Here is an 11732-nt window from a genome sequence, read left to right on the forward strand (position 1 = left end):
GGCAGCCACTGCCAAAAAGATCAGGCTGTGGTCAGTGTTTATGTATAGGTGTCATGTAGGAACCGGGAAGCCAGAGGCAGCATCAGGCCGGTCAGCCTCTGCTCTCCCCGCCCCTACTCCCGCCCCCCATGCCTACTCTTTTTGAAAATACACCTGGCAGGAACCACTGGTGGGGACCCAGAGTCTCTTCAACCCAGTGACTCACCTCACTCTGCTCTAGCCCAAACCACAAAACCAGATCTGCACTGTGACTTCCACCTAATTTTATCCTGTCTCCTGTGTCCTAGTGCCACCTAGTGGACATGTTCTGAGCTGCTTTTCCACAAGCAAGCTGGGTACTTAGCAGGGATACACATCCAGGGGCAGTTTGTAGCTTGCTCTTTGTGGACAGTACTTTTTCTAGGACTTGATGCCTCCCTCTACCCTCCTGTTTTATTGCAACAGAGCAGATTGGTTTTAAGGATTTAGAAGCAACAAATGTGTATGCCCTTTAACACCCTTCACAAAGAGGGAAGTCTAATTTTAGGGTGCTCCTGTGTGGGTTAACTGATGTAGGCTGTGTTGGCCAGCAGCTTAGAGACGGACTGGTCTTTAGCTGCTGTGGAAAGAGTGGTCAGTATGTGTGCAGGGTTGAAGACAGAGCCATCACGCTCTACAGACGGGAGCGTGGAGTCAGTGAGGAAAAGGCCTTTGAGTTTGAAAACTTGTAGGCACTGCAGCCACTTGCTATGTATGTCCTGGGTAGGGACGGCACAGCACAGCAAATGACGTAGAGGTAGAAAGCAAAAGTTAACAGTATGCCATTGTGCTGTTCAGTCTTCTGGAGACTGTATGGGACTAGGTTAAGGGAGGGGAGGGCTTCCCATTGGTTAGCTCCCAGTGTGAATGGCTTTTGAGTGCACATGTTCATCTACCCAGCACTCAGGAGCTGAGACAACAGACCAAGATCTGAAGCTCTGTTTACCTGTGACAGAGCTCTGGGGTCAAGTAGCACTTTCTGAAGTATCCATGCTGCACCCGAGTACTCAAAGATGGAGCACCATCCAGTGTGGGTGGCCCTGATGACCAGGGATGATATCCATGATGCGGGTGGCAAGAGGAGGCTCCCAGGGGTGATCGGGCACCTCTGGGGTAGGCTGGCCTGCCTGAGGCTCTACCCTGCTAAGCACCTGTTTCTCTCCATTTGACAGTGACATGAAGTCTGAGAAGAGACCTCCCTCGCCTGATGTGATTGTGCTCTCTGACAGCGAGCAGCCATCAAGCCCGAGGGTGAATGGCCTGACCACAGTGGCCTTGAAAGACACCAGCACTGAGGCGCTCTTGGTGAGCCTTTGCAGAGCCTGTGCCCATGCCCAGAAGCACAACCACCGCGCTTTGCAGAGCTTCTGCTGAGGCTTTCCCCAATTTTGTGCTTTTGTTCTCATAGAAAAGCAGCCCAGAAGAGCGAGAACGGATGATCAAGCAGCTGAAGGAGGAATTGAGGCTAGAGGAAGCAAAGCTGGTCTTGTTGAAGAAGCTGCGACAGAGTCAAATACAGAAGGAAGCCACTGCCCAGAAGGTACTGTGCTCTTGCCTACTCCAAAGCCTCAGAGAGGCTGACCCAGGGCAAAGGCCCAACCCACAGGGTGCTGAGGCAAAAAGGGAGCAAGCAGGAAGTAATTTTAAGGGGGGGGGGCGGTGGTATGTGTGTACGTGTGACTATTCACACACCAACTCCTGCTGATGCATCCTGTTATCTTGTAGCCTACAGCTTCCTCAGGGAGCACTGTGACCACCCCTCCCCCACTCGTGCGGGGTCCCCAGAACATTCCTGCTGGCAAGCCATCACTCCAGGTTAGTGTGCCTTTCTGCTTGTTGCCCAGCCAGCCACTATTTACAGTCAGGCTGCTAAGCAGCCACAGCCCTTGGTCCTATGGACTTCCTTCCAAGTAAGGTGGCATGGGGCTTCAACAGACTAAAGGACCAGACTGTCACATGTACCCCAAGTTACACCGCTAAACTAGGCTACTATCGATGCCTCAGACTGGTCTGTGGTGATTGTTCAGTAAGACTGAAAGAATGGGTTTGGGGATTTAGCTCAGTGGTAGAGCGCAAGGCCCTGGGTTCGGTACTCAGCTCCAAAAAAAATAAATAAAAAGACTGAAAGAGGGCTGGAGAGGTGGCTCAGCGGTTAAGAGCACTGACTGCTCTTTCAGAGGTCATGAGTTCAATTCCCAGCAACCACATGGTGGCTCACAACCATCTGTAATGAGATCTGGTGCCCTCTTCTGGCCTGCAGTCACATATGCAGGCAGAATGCTGTACATAAAATAAATAAATAAATCTTTAAAAAAAAAAAAAAAAAAAAAGACTGAAAGAATGGCTAGAATAGGGTTGGGGCTTTAGCTCAGTGGTAGAGCACTTGCCTAGCAAGCACAAGGCCCTGGGTTCGATCCTCAGCTCCGGGGGAAAAAAAGAAAAAAGAATGGCTAGAATAGGACAGGCACCCTTAGGTGGGCTTTTACTGAGGCCTCTGCCCACAGACTCTGGGGACTCTGTCACAATCTCATAATACCTTCCTCTGGGCTCCCATGACTCCTGGTATAGTAATGTATACAACAAATAGGCATTTTAGTTTATCTTGGGTTAATTGGCTTAAAACAAAAACCAACCTAGGGCTGTGGCTTCATTGGTTGAATACCTGCCTTATGTTACAAAGCCCTGAGTTGAAGCCATATGCTCACCCCTTTAATAGCACACAAGAGGCAGAGGCAAGTGGATCTCTTGTCAGTTTGAAGCCAGCCTGGTCTACAGAGTTCCAGAAAAGCTGGAGCTGTTACACAGAGAAACCCCTGTCTCAAAAAACATCCCCACATAAAGTACCACATAAATTAGGATGTTGCCTTAAACCTCTCATCTCAGCACTGAGAAGGTGAAGGAATTCCTAAGGGAAAGGAAAACTCATACAGACCTGGGCGGGCCTTGGTGTCTTTGACAGACCTCCTCCACTCGGATACCCGGCAGCATCATCCCACCACCACTGGTCCGAGGTGGGCAGCAGGTGTCTGCCAAACTGGGACCACAGGCCAGCTCTCAAGTAGTCATGCCACCACTTGTCAGGGGAGCCCAGGTGAGTCAGGTATGTGTGCTGGGGCAGGACCAAGGGCCCAGCCATTCTGTGGCCTGCCAAGGTTGGTTAGTCTCAGTGGCATTTCTTATGCCCTATCTCCCAGCAGATTCACAACATCAGACAGCATTCCTCCACGGGGCCACCACCCCTCCTCCTGGCCCCCCGTGCCTCAGTGCCCAGCATGCAGATTCAGGGACAGAGGATCATCCAGCAGGGACTCATCCGGGTCGCCAATGTCCCCAACACCAGTCTGCTCGTCAATATCCCTCAGGTGAGGCCAGAACTTAGGTGGGAGGCAGGGGTGGGAGCAGGGACTGGAGGGGCCTTGAACCCCCTGAGGGTGGTGGTGCAGTTCTAGATGTGGAAATCACAAAGCATATTAGCCATTGGCAGTTAGGAAGCTTTTGAGAAAGTGGGGACTACTTTAGGATGGGGAGACCACTAGAGGGACACCAGAGCCTTCAGAAGCCCGCCAGCCTTCAGAAAAGCCACTGCTGCAGCACCTCCCCCAGCTCCTGCTGACTTGCTCAGCTCCTCTGGGCAGGCTAGGAGGACAGCATGTCACATTCTCCTACAGCACAGTTGGCTATTCTTAGCCATGTGTCCCTCCACCTCTATACAGAGCCTCTGAGACGGGGAGGGTCTGTCCCCACCCCTGGGTAGCAGGATGGGAAGAAAAGGGCTAGAGTTAGGAGTTTTGTCTGACAGATGAAATTACCCAGTCTGCAGGCCTTTTGCTGACGAGTCGAGTTCTTTCTTCCTTGTTTGTCACGTCCTGCCCTCCTCAGCCCTCCTTAGACAAGACAAGGCTGGATTCTGGACAGCTCTGACAAAGGGTGTTTGCCTGTGTTTAGGTCCAGCTCTAGTGCACAATGACTATCTCTGGCACCTCCTTGGAAGGGCGTGTCCCAGCTGAAACAAAAGGCCTAGAGAGTGAGCAACAGCTCACAGCACCTGTGTCCCACCTCTGCTATGTTCACTATGCCACCAGGGAGCTCTGCTAGTGACAGAGCCAGGGTCCTGGCTAGTCACACAGTGGAGATCTGAGCTGGGTCCCATGCTAAGTGGGGCCTTAGCATCTAGAGCCCTGCAGAGCAGTGTTTTGGGGCTTTTGGTAACTTCATCCAGGGAAAGAGCGTACAGTCCTCTTTGTATCTTCTGGAGGGAAATCATGACAATCCCCACAACGAGACCACTGAAATGGTCAATCTTGGTTTCAGGAATGCAGTGGTGGGTGGGTGGAGACACAAGATAACGGAGCTGTGAAGCTAGTGTGGTGAGGACGGAACAGGAACTGTTTCCCTGTGGGCCTGTGCACACTCAGAACTTCTAGAAGCAGCACTCTGGGTATGGACCTCACTCTAGCTTCCCATCCAGGCTGGGTGCACAAAACCTGAGTGGCCTGGTCCTGTCCTAGGCTTGGCTTTATCCTTATCTCCTTGTTCCTGCAGCCATGGATCTATGTGGGGACAGGCCACAGGTTTGTTTTTGAGACAGTGTCTTACTATAGCCCAGGTTCAAACTCTAGCTCTGCCTCCTAGAGCTGGGATTAAAGGATGGACTGCCATACCCAACTCCGATTCTAATCCTATAAGGATTCCAGTGTGCATCTGGGATGGAGCCTGCTTTAGGTGCTGCTCTCAGCCTCCCCTGGTTGTCTTCCACAGCCTACGGCAGCCTCACTGAAGGGGACAACAGTTGGCTCTGCTCAGGCAAACTCCACTCCCAGCAGTGTGGCTTCTGTGGTTGCCTCTGCTGAGTCCCCAGCTAGCCGGCAGGCTGCTGCCAAGCTAGCGCTGCGCAAGCAGTTGGAGAAGACACTGCTGGAGATCCCCCCACCCAAGCCCCCTGCTCCGGAGATGAACTTCTTGCCCAGTGCTGCCAACAATGAATTCATCTATCTGGTCGGCTTGGAGGAAGTGGTGCAGAACCTGCTGGAGACGCAAGGTGAGTAGATGGCCTCACCTTGCACTGCAGCCTCTGGGGAGACACAGTTCTGCTGTGAAGTCAGTCCCTAGTGTGGGTAGGGGTGAGGTGGAATATCTGCTGCAGGAAACTGACCCTTGCATGAGCATGGGTTATGAAGGCAGAGGTTTTCAAAGCTTGGGCCAGGTTTCTTTACTGTCATTGGGGATGATGCAGATAGGACATCTGCAGGATCCCGTTGAAGTAGTAAGAGAAGGAAAAGAGTGTGGGTGACCCAGACACAGGCCAAGCATCTTGGTGTTGAGCTGGAGAGCAAGTTAGTGGTGGTTGGACTCACCTCCTTCCTCAAGTGACTATGTCAGATACCATGAGCAGAAAAGGAGGTGAACATGACTACATCCAGGGAAACTTGGCCCCTTGACTGTGGTCCTTAGTGCTGCTTCACACACAGGTGTGAGGGGCAGAGTGCACACAGAAGGACTTCTGTTCGCTCCAAAGTGCAGAGAGGAAAGTGTTGGTAGGAGCATGCACATCTCTGCCATTGCCTCCCTTGATCTGGGTTGTTCAGTGTCTGCTCCAGACTTCCAGGACCCCCCAGCACCACACACTCAAGTTAGGGCCACACCTAGCCGGCAGCCTAGGGCACTGTGGCCCAGTCTGAGGTTTGCATACTCCTTCCTTCAGTAACTTTCTGCAGCATTCCTGGAGCATAGCACTGCTGAACAACCCACTCTGTGGCGTGATGCTAGTAACCTGTGTCTCTCGGGGTGCCAGGAGAGACAGACTAGGTGTGCATTGCTGGGAAGCCTGGGTGCTGGCATTCTGTAGTAAGGTGACATTGAACAAAGAACTGCTGGAGAGAGGTACCCTCTCATGAAGAGCACTAAGTGCCCTAGGCTGCATGCAAGTTCTGGATTTCCTCCCCAACAGGAGGCTAGTATCTGCCTATGGAATACCAGCAGTTTGCTCTGACAGCCTGTCAACAGGGGTCAGGTTTCCTCTCCTGTTGCTCTGTACCAAAGCACTGGCCCAGGGCAGGTCCAGTCTAGTCCATACCCTTATTCAGTGTTAATGTGCACAGGAAAGGTTCGGTCAGGGCTGTAGACAGCTGGTGCGACTGCTGTATCTTAGCTTTGGGGCCTCCCCAGAGTCCTGTCTCCAAAGTCCCTCAGTCTGCGTTTGTCCTTCTGCCCCATCCATGCTATGGCCTGCAGTGAGGCCCAGAGTATCTGTCAGCAACTCCGTAATGCAGCTGCTCCTGGGGCCCAGACCTAGTTCTATTGCCAGTCACATGATGACGAAGTTACTTGTCTTCAGGGTTTGGGTATCATATCCCCAAGAAGAGGGAGTGAATACTCACTTGCCCACAGGCCCTTGCAGGGTGACTGATTCCTTTAGCACCTGTGTTAGTTGCATGGCAAAGCCAAGCTAGACCTTTAAAGAGTCCCGGGATGCTTGGCCACAGCCTTTCTGAAGTTGTCCATTGTGGCCTCCATGTGCCTGTGGGAGGTTTCCACTCAGACTGCTGCTCAGTCACTTGACAAGTTGCTTGGAAGTTACTTTGACAAAGTCACTCCATCTATTGCAGCGGGCAGGATTTCTGCCACCTCAGCTGCTGCCGTGTTATCCCGGGAGCCTTACATGTGTGTGCAGTGTAAGACAGACTTCACATGCCGCTGGCGAGAGAAGGGTGGAGCTGTCATGTGTGAGAACTGCATGACATCCAACCAAAAGAAGGCACTAAAAGTGGAGCACACCAGTCGCCTGAAGGCCGCCTTCGTGAAGGCGCTACAACAAGAGCAGGAGATGGAGCAGCGACTGCTGCAGCAGGGCGTAGGCACCGCCAGCATCAAGGCTGAGACCGCAGCTCCACATCCCTCGCTGAAGCAGGTGAGAGCTGAAGCTCTTGCCATCCCTAGATGGCAGGATGTTCCGGAGGCGCCCCCTTCCGCCCACCCGCCTGGTGGTTAACTGCAGGCTAAATTGCACTTACTGCTGGCATTTGGCAGCCAAAACACTAATTTGCAGTTTCTTTAGATTTTGTAGCTTTCACCCCCAGTGCACTGGCAAGTTCTTCCGTGTAAAATGACTGCCGAAAACCTAGCTGGAGCACCCTGGCTAGCTGGAGGAGAGTGGTGTGAGACCCATTCTCCAGAACCTGCTTCTCCTTACACCAAGTGGGTCTGAACCCACCCTCCTCTTTTTCTTCCTTTTCTTTTTTCACACAGGGTCTCCCCATGTAGCTCCAGCTGTCCTGGAACTCACCATGTAGACCATGTTGGCCTAGAACTCACAGAGACCCATGTGCCTCTGCCTCTTGAGTGCTTGGATTAAGGTTTCCACCACCATACCCAGTGCCTGGCTCCTTTTTTGTGGTTTCTGTCTGATCACACATTGTACCTCACAAACACACATACACTCTCCTGCAGTATCTGGAACCAGCGGGTGTTGGCACTGTCACCATGGCCAGGTCTAATAGGGTACCCTCAGCTAGTTTGGATTAGTGTCAGACCTTGCTGACATACCTTTCAATCCCATTTGTATAGGTCATAAAGCCCCGACGTAAGTTGGCGTTCCGCTCAGGAGAGGCCCGTGACTGGAATAACGGGTCCGTACTACAGGTCAGAACCCGGCCAGGGTCTCGCCCAGCTGCAGACTCGACTGTAGTTACCAGCTCTGGGTGTACTCATGCTCTTACTCGCTTTCATTCGAGATCTCCTCTCACCTCTTCACAGACCTCCCCTGACTAGCTCCTCCTTTCCCTCTTTATCTATCCCCTAGTGTAGCTCACATGGCCGTTTTGACTTTGGACTCTAAGGACCCAAGTGGGTGGGAAGAGGTCAGCCAGACGAGGAGAGGCTACTCGTAACCTGCCCACCCCTGCCCACCATAAGCCCAGTTCTTCTTCACTTCCGTAGACTTCCAGCCAGCTGTCCCGGGGTTCAGCCACAACACCTCGTGGTGTTCTGCACACTTTCAGCCAGTCACCCAAACTGCAGAACGCAGCCTCAGCTACGGCCCTGGTAAGCAGGACTGGCAGACATTCCGAGAGAGTCGTGGGCACCAGCAAGGGCACCGCCTCCAACTGGAAAAAGACACCTCTGAGCACAGGTACACCTCTGCCTCTATGGGGACCCATTGCCACTAGGCCACCTTTCCTTGTTTGTGAGATGCAGTCTGACACAGTTTTCCAACAGCCTCCTTAATCTTAATAAGGGCATCAAAAGTAGTACAGAGAGTCCGCATCCTCTACCCCTCCTGAGAGCACAGCCCCTTGCTCCCATCTTGAGGCAAGTGACACTCCAGTAGAAGGGCTTTTTTTTTTTTTTTTTTTTTTTTAAATAAAAAAAAAGAAGGGCTTGGCTCATGGCTTCCTTTTAGCCTGTCTCACATGCCCCCAACCCCACCCACCTCAACCCTTTCTAGCAGCTAGTGGTGCTTTGCTGCCCTGCCCTAGAGCTTAGGGATACCAGCTTCCAGCCTTGGCCCATATCTCTTCTTGGCCTTCTCTCTGTGCAGACCAGAGAAGAACCATGAACCCAGAAAGGGTGAGCTGTGCTGAGTGTTCGTGGAACAGTGTGATGCCATCCTCAGCATAGGGATCCCTGCAGGGGCTCCTGGTCCCTAACTCTAGTGTCCTGTAGCCCACTGTATTGGGCTCAGCGTTCCTTGCAGCCTGTGGGAAAAACAGCTGGAGGCATGGGTATCTGGCAGCGAGAGTCAAAAGCCAGGGAAAGCCTGAGCAGGCAGTGTGGTAGGAGTGGCACAGGGGTCTGGGCGCACCTGGCATGTTCACGACACAGAGCCAAGAACTAGTGGGCTTGCCTGAGCTGGACGTACCTGGAGTTTGTAAGTAGGAGAGCAGAGACAGTGATACTCAGCTTTTGTCCCTGCTACTCGGGAAGCTGAGGCAGGAGGATCACTCTAACCCAAGAGTTTGAGACAAGCCTGGGCAGTGTAGGAATTGCTGTTGAATTAGAGAGGAGTTCAAGAGGAGTTAGCCCATATGTGCCCTCACCTCACATTTGTATACTGTCAGCCATGAGGGAGAATTTCTCTTCAGAGTCCTACTGTTCCATGAAGCTCTGTGCATTGATGCAAGAGCCCATGTATGAATTTACCGATCTCTTAGCACTCAGCCCAACCACTGATCACCTCAGTAGAGTCTGGGATTGGGGGCAGCGTGGAGGTCTGAGGGACATGACCTGCTCCTGGGTCCACTGGGTATGTGCTGAGACAGCTGAGCCTGGGCTGTATCCAGGGCCTTACCTCGCTGGCTCACCGCTGCCCATCACTGCTCTGTTGCAGGTGGGACGCTTGCCTTCGTCAGCCCAAGCTTGGCAGTGCACAAGAGCTCCTCGGCCGTGGACCGACAGCGAGAGTACCTCCTGGACATGATTCCTCCACGCTCCATCCCCCAGTCAGCCACATGGAAATAGTGGGAGCCGGCCCAGCCGAGGACAGGCCCTCTGCTCTCCCGAGGCCCTTGGTCTAGGACACGCAGACTACCCTCCTAGCAAGTTGCCTGAGACAGCTCAGGCCTTGGCTCTTGCCTTGCTGTGGCCAGGAGAGTACCACCATGGTGCCCAGGATCAGAACCAGGGACCTTCCCTATGGGCCTTCTCCTTCCTTTTTGCCTTTAGTTTGCCCGACACCAGCAGAAACTCGGACCTTGGGGCCAGCTCTGCCTGGCCAGCGTGGGTGGGAGCTCACCCTGGACACTGTGACACACCCGGGCCAGACTGGCACCGGGGGCTCCCGAAGTTGAGCCGGGATTTCGTTTTCTTTTGGCTTTTCCCATCTTAGCTCCCCAGTCTCTGCCTCTTCATGGCCATCTATAGGTTGAAGTTTGGGTTTTATTGGGTTTTTTGTTTTTGTTTTTTTTATAATCACCTCATAATGATGATGGAATTAAAGTGAACTGCATAGACCCAGGGTCATGGTTGTGCACAGTGCAGTCTGGCAGGCTCTACCCCAGAGGATGCTCAGAGTGGCAGCAGCAGAGATGGCAGGTGCCACCCTGGCTCTGGTCGTGTTTGTTGCTGCTCACTGCAGTCCCTGGCTTCCACACTTAGCAGAATGAACCGCAGCCCAGATCTGTCTGACATCCAGAGGCTCCAGAGGGATGCTGGGGTCCGCCATGCTGGAGTCAGAGCTGACTGCTGGCTGGGAGGCTGCTGGGTTACTTTTCGTGGTTTATTTTATTAAAAATTTCTATCCTTTTTCTCTTCATTTTGATGGACACAATCTCAAGATGCCCATGCCTGCCAAGAGGCATCCAAGTAGGGCCCAGCCAGAACCCTTAGGTCTGGAGTCAGCAGGGCTTACTCCCTCTTAGCCACAGGGATGTCTGAAAGGGCTGAGTCTACTTTTGTTCTGTTTTGTTTCCTTCTCCCTCCACTCTTAACAATGGGTTCCATGGTGAAAGGCAGAAGCAGCTCTGTGTCCAGCACGCACGGTGCGGCCTTCTGCTCATGTGATTGGTCGCCGTCGTTTCCCCATCCAGCCCTGGTTTCCCTTGACACAATACAGTTAGGGACTTTAATTTAAACCCTTGTTCTGCAGACCATCGCCCTCTGCAGACATGCCCCTGCCTCCTCCTAATAAAGGCTCATTTAACTCCGTGATCACTTGTGTGGAAATCCTCCATCTTTAGAAATCATTTGGACATGTGGGCGTTCTGAGTTTTTGGAAGACCCTTTTGTTGTGTGATACCCAAGTTGCTCAGTACTTTTGAAGTGTGTCACTTCCCAGGGTGGATTTGGGGGAATTAACAGAAGTTGACTTTTTAAGGGGGGTTGTTTTTACACCAAAAAAAAAAAAAAATGAAAATATATGCAAGCATTTCTTCAGTCCTTGAGTATTTTTGTGCCTGGCAAGTTAGTTCCTGTTATCTACACTTCCTGAGTGGCTGAGCCTCTGGTCAGCAATTTAGGCTAAAGCCTTCTGGCTCTGTGGAACAGCAACACTGGGTGGCTTCCCTCAGCCAGAAGTCCTCACTCCTGTGCAGTCACTGATGAGACCAAGTCACCTAGAACTGGATGCAGACCTCCCCTTGAGTTGATGGTCTGAGAGCTCTATTGTCCTGGTGCATTTGTGACCTCCCTACCCCTCAGTTTCCCAAGTCTAATGACTTCTCCCCATCACGACATCCACCTGTCATCTAACATTCCGTGGGTCAAGTTTGTGCACCTCACAAAGGACAGACCTCTGGCTGTGGGTCACACTAAACAGGATAACAGGCTGTGGTGAAGGTCTCTGAGGAGGGCTGGAGTGAGGTGCCTTAGCTTACTTGAAAGTGCTGCCCATTCCTCTGTGCCACACTGGCCTAAGCAGCAAGCCCTCAAGATGATCAGTCTGGGGACTGGGCCGGGAGGACCAGGTATTTAGGGTAGAAAGCTGCCACCCCCACTGAAACTGGCTGTAGTCCCTACCCTGAGTGGTCTGTGTCCTGGGCTTCTTGAAACTCCCTAGAGGTAGACTGGCCTCTGCTTCCTGAGTGCTGGGATTAATGGCTTGCACCTCCACACCTGGCTTGTAACTTTCCTGTCTATCCCTGGGGAGGTGAAGATGGAGGTGATGGTTCCTACTTCATTGATTTCCCAAAGGCAATCACAAATATCAGTGGCTCTCGTCAGCAAGGTCACAGGCAACCCCATTTCCTCCACTCATTTCGGGGACAGGTTTGAAGGAGCCA

The 11732-nt window shown here is 52.5% G+C and overlaps 1 protein-coding gene across 34 annotated transcripts in view; it reads left to right on the top strand.

Moving 5' to 3' along the window:
* Window positions 1-10662, top strand: part of Gatad2a (GATA zinc finger domain containing 2A) — a 95944-nt gene extending 85282 nt beyond the window's left edge. For 5 of the 34 annotated variants that reach the window (NM_001436776.1, NM_001436775.1, XM_087587773.1 and 2 more), the window contains 10 exons: window positions 1191-1323; window positions 1427-1558; window positions 1744-1833; window positions 2978-3118; window positions 3213-3380; window positions 4777-5056; window positions 6624-6925; window positions 7582-7656; window positions 7954-8146; window positions 9344-10662. In NM_001436776.1, coding sequence (NP_001423705.1) covers window positions 1191-1323; window positions 1427-1558; window positions 1744-1833; window positions 2978-3118; window positions 3213-3380; window positions 4777-5056; window positions 6624-6925; window positions 7582-7656; window positions 7954-8146; window positions 9344-9474 — 1645 coding nt within the window. In that variant the 3' untranslated portion in view covers window positions 9475-10662. The remainder of the gene's footprint in view (window positions 1-1190; window positions 1324-1426; window positions 1559-1743; window positions 1834-2977; window positions 3119-3212; window positions 3381-4776; window positions 5057-6623; window positions 6926-7581; window positions 7657-7953; window positions 8147-9343) is intronic. The other 29 variants (NM_001436777.1, NM_001436778.1, XM_087587777.1 and 26 more) reach the window with 7 other exon arrangements.
* The last annotated feature ends 1070 nt before the right edge of the window (window positions 10663-11732 follow it).

This window comes from Rattus norvegicus, chromosome 16 (genome assembly GCF_021556685.1).
Source record: "Rattus norvegicus strain SHRSP/BbbUtx chromosome 16, alternate assembly SHRSP_T2T, whole genome shotgun sequence".
Lineage (NCBI taxonomy): Eukaryota > Metazoa > Chordata > Mammalia > Rodentia > Muridae > Rattus > Rattus norvegicus.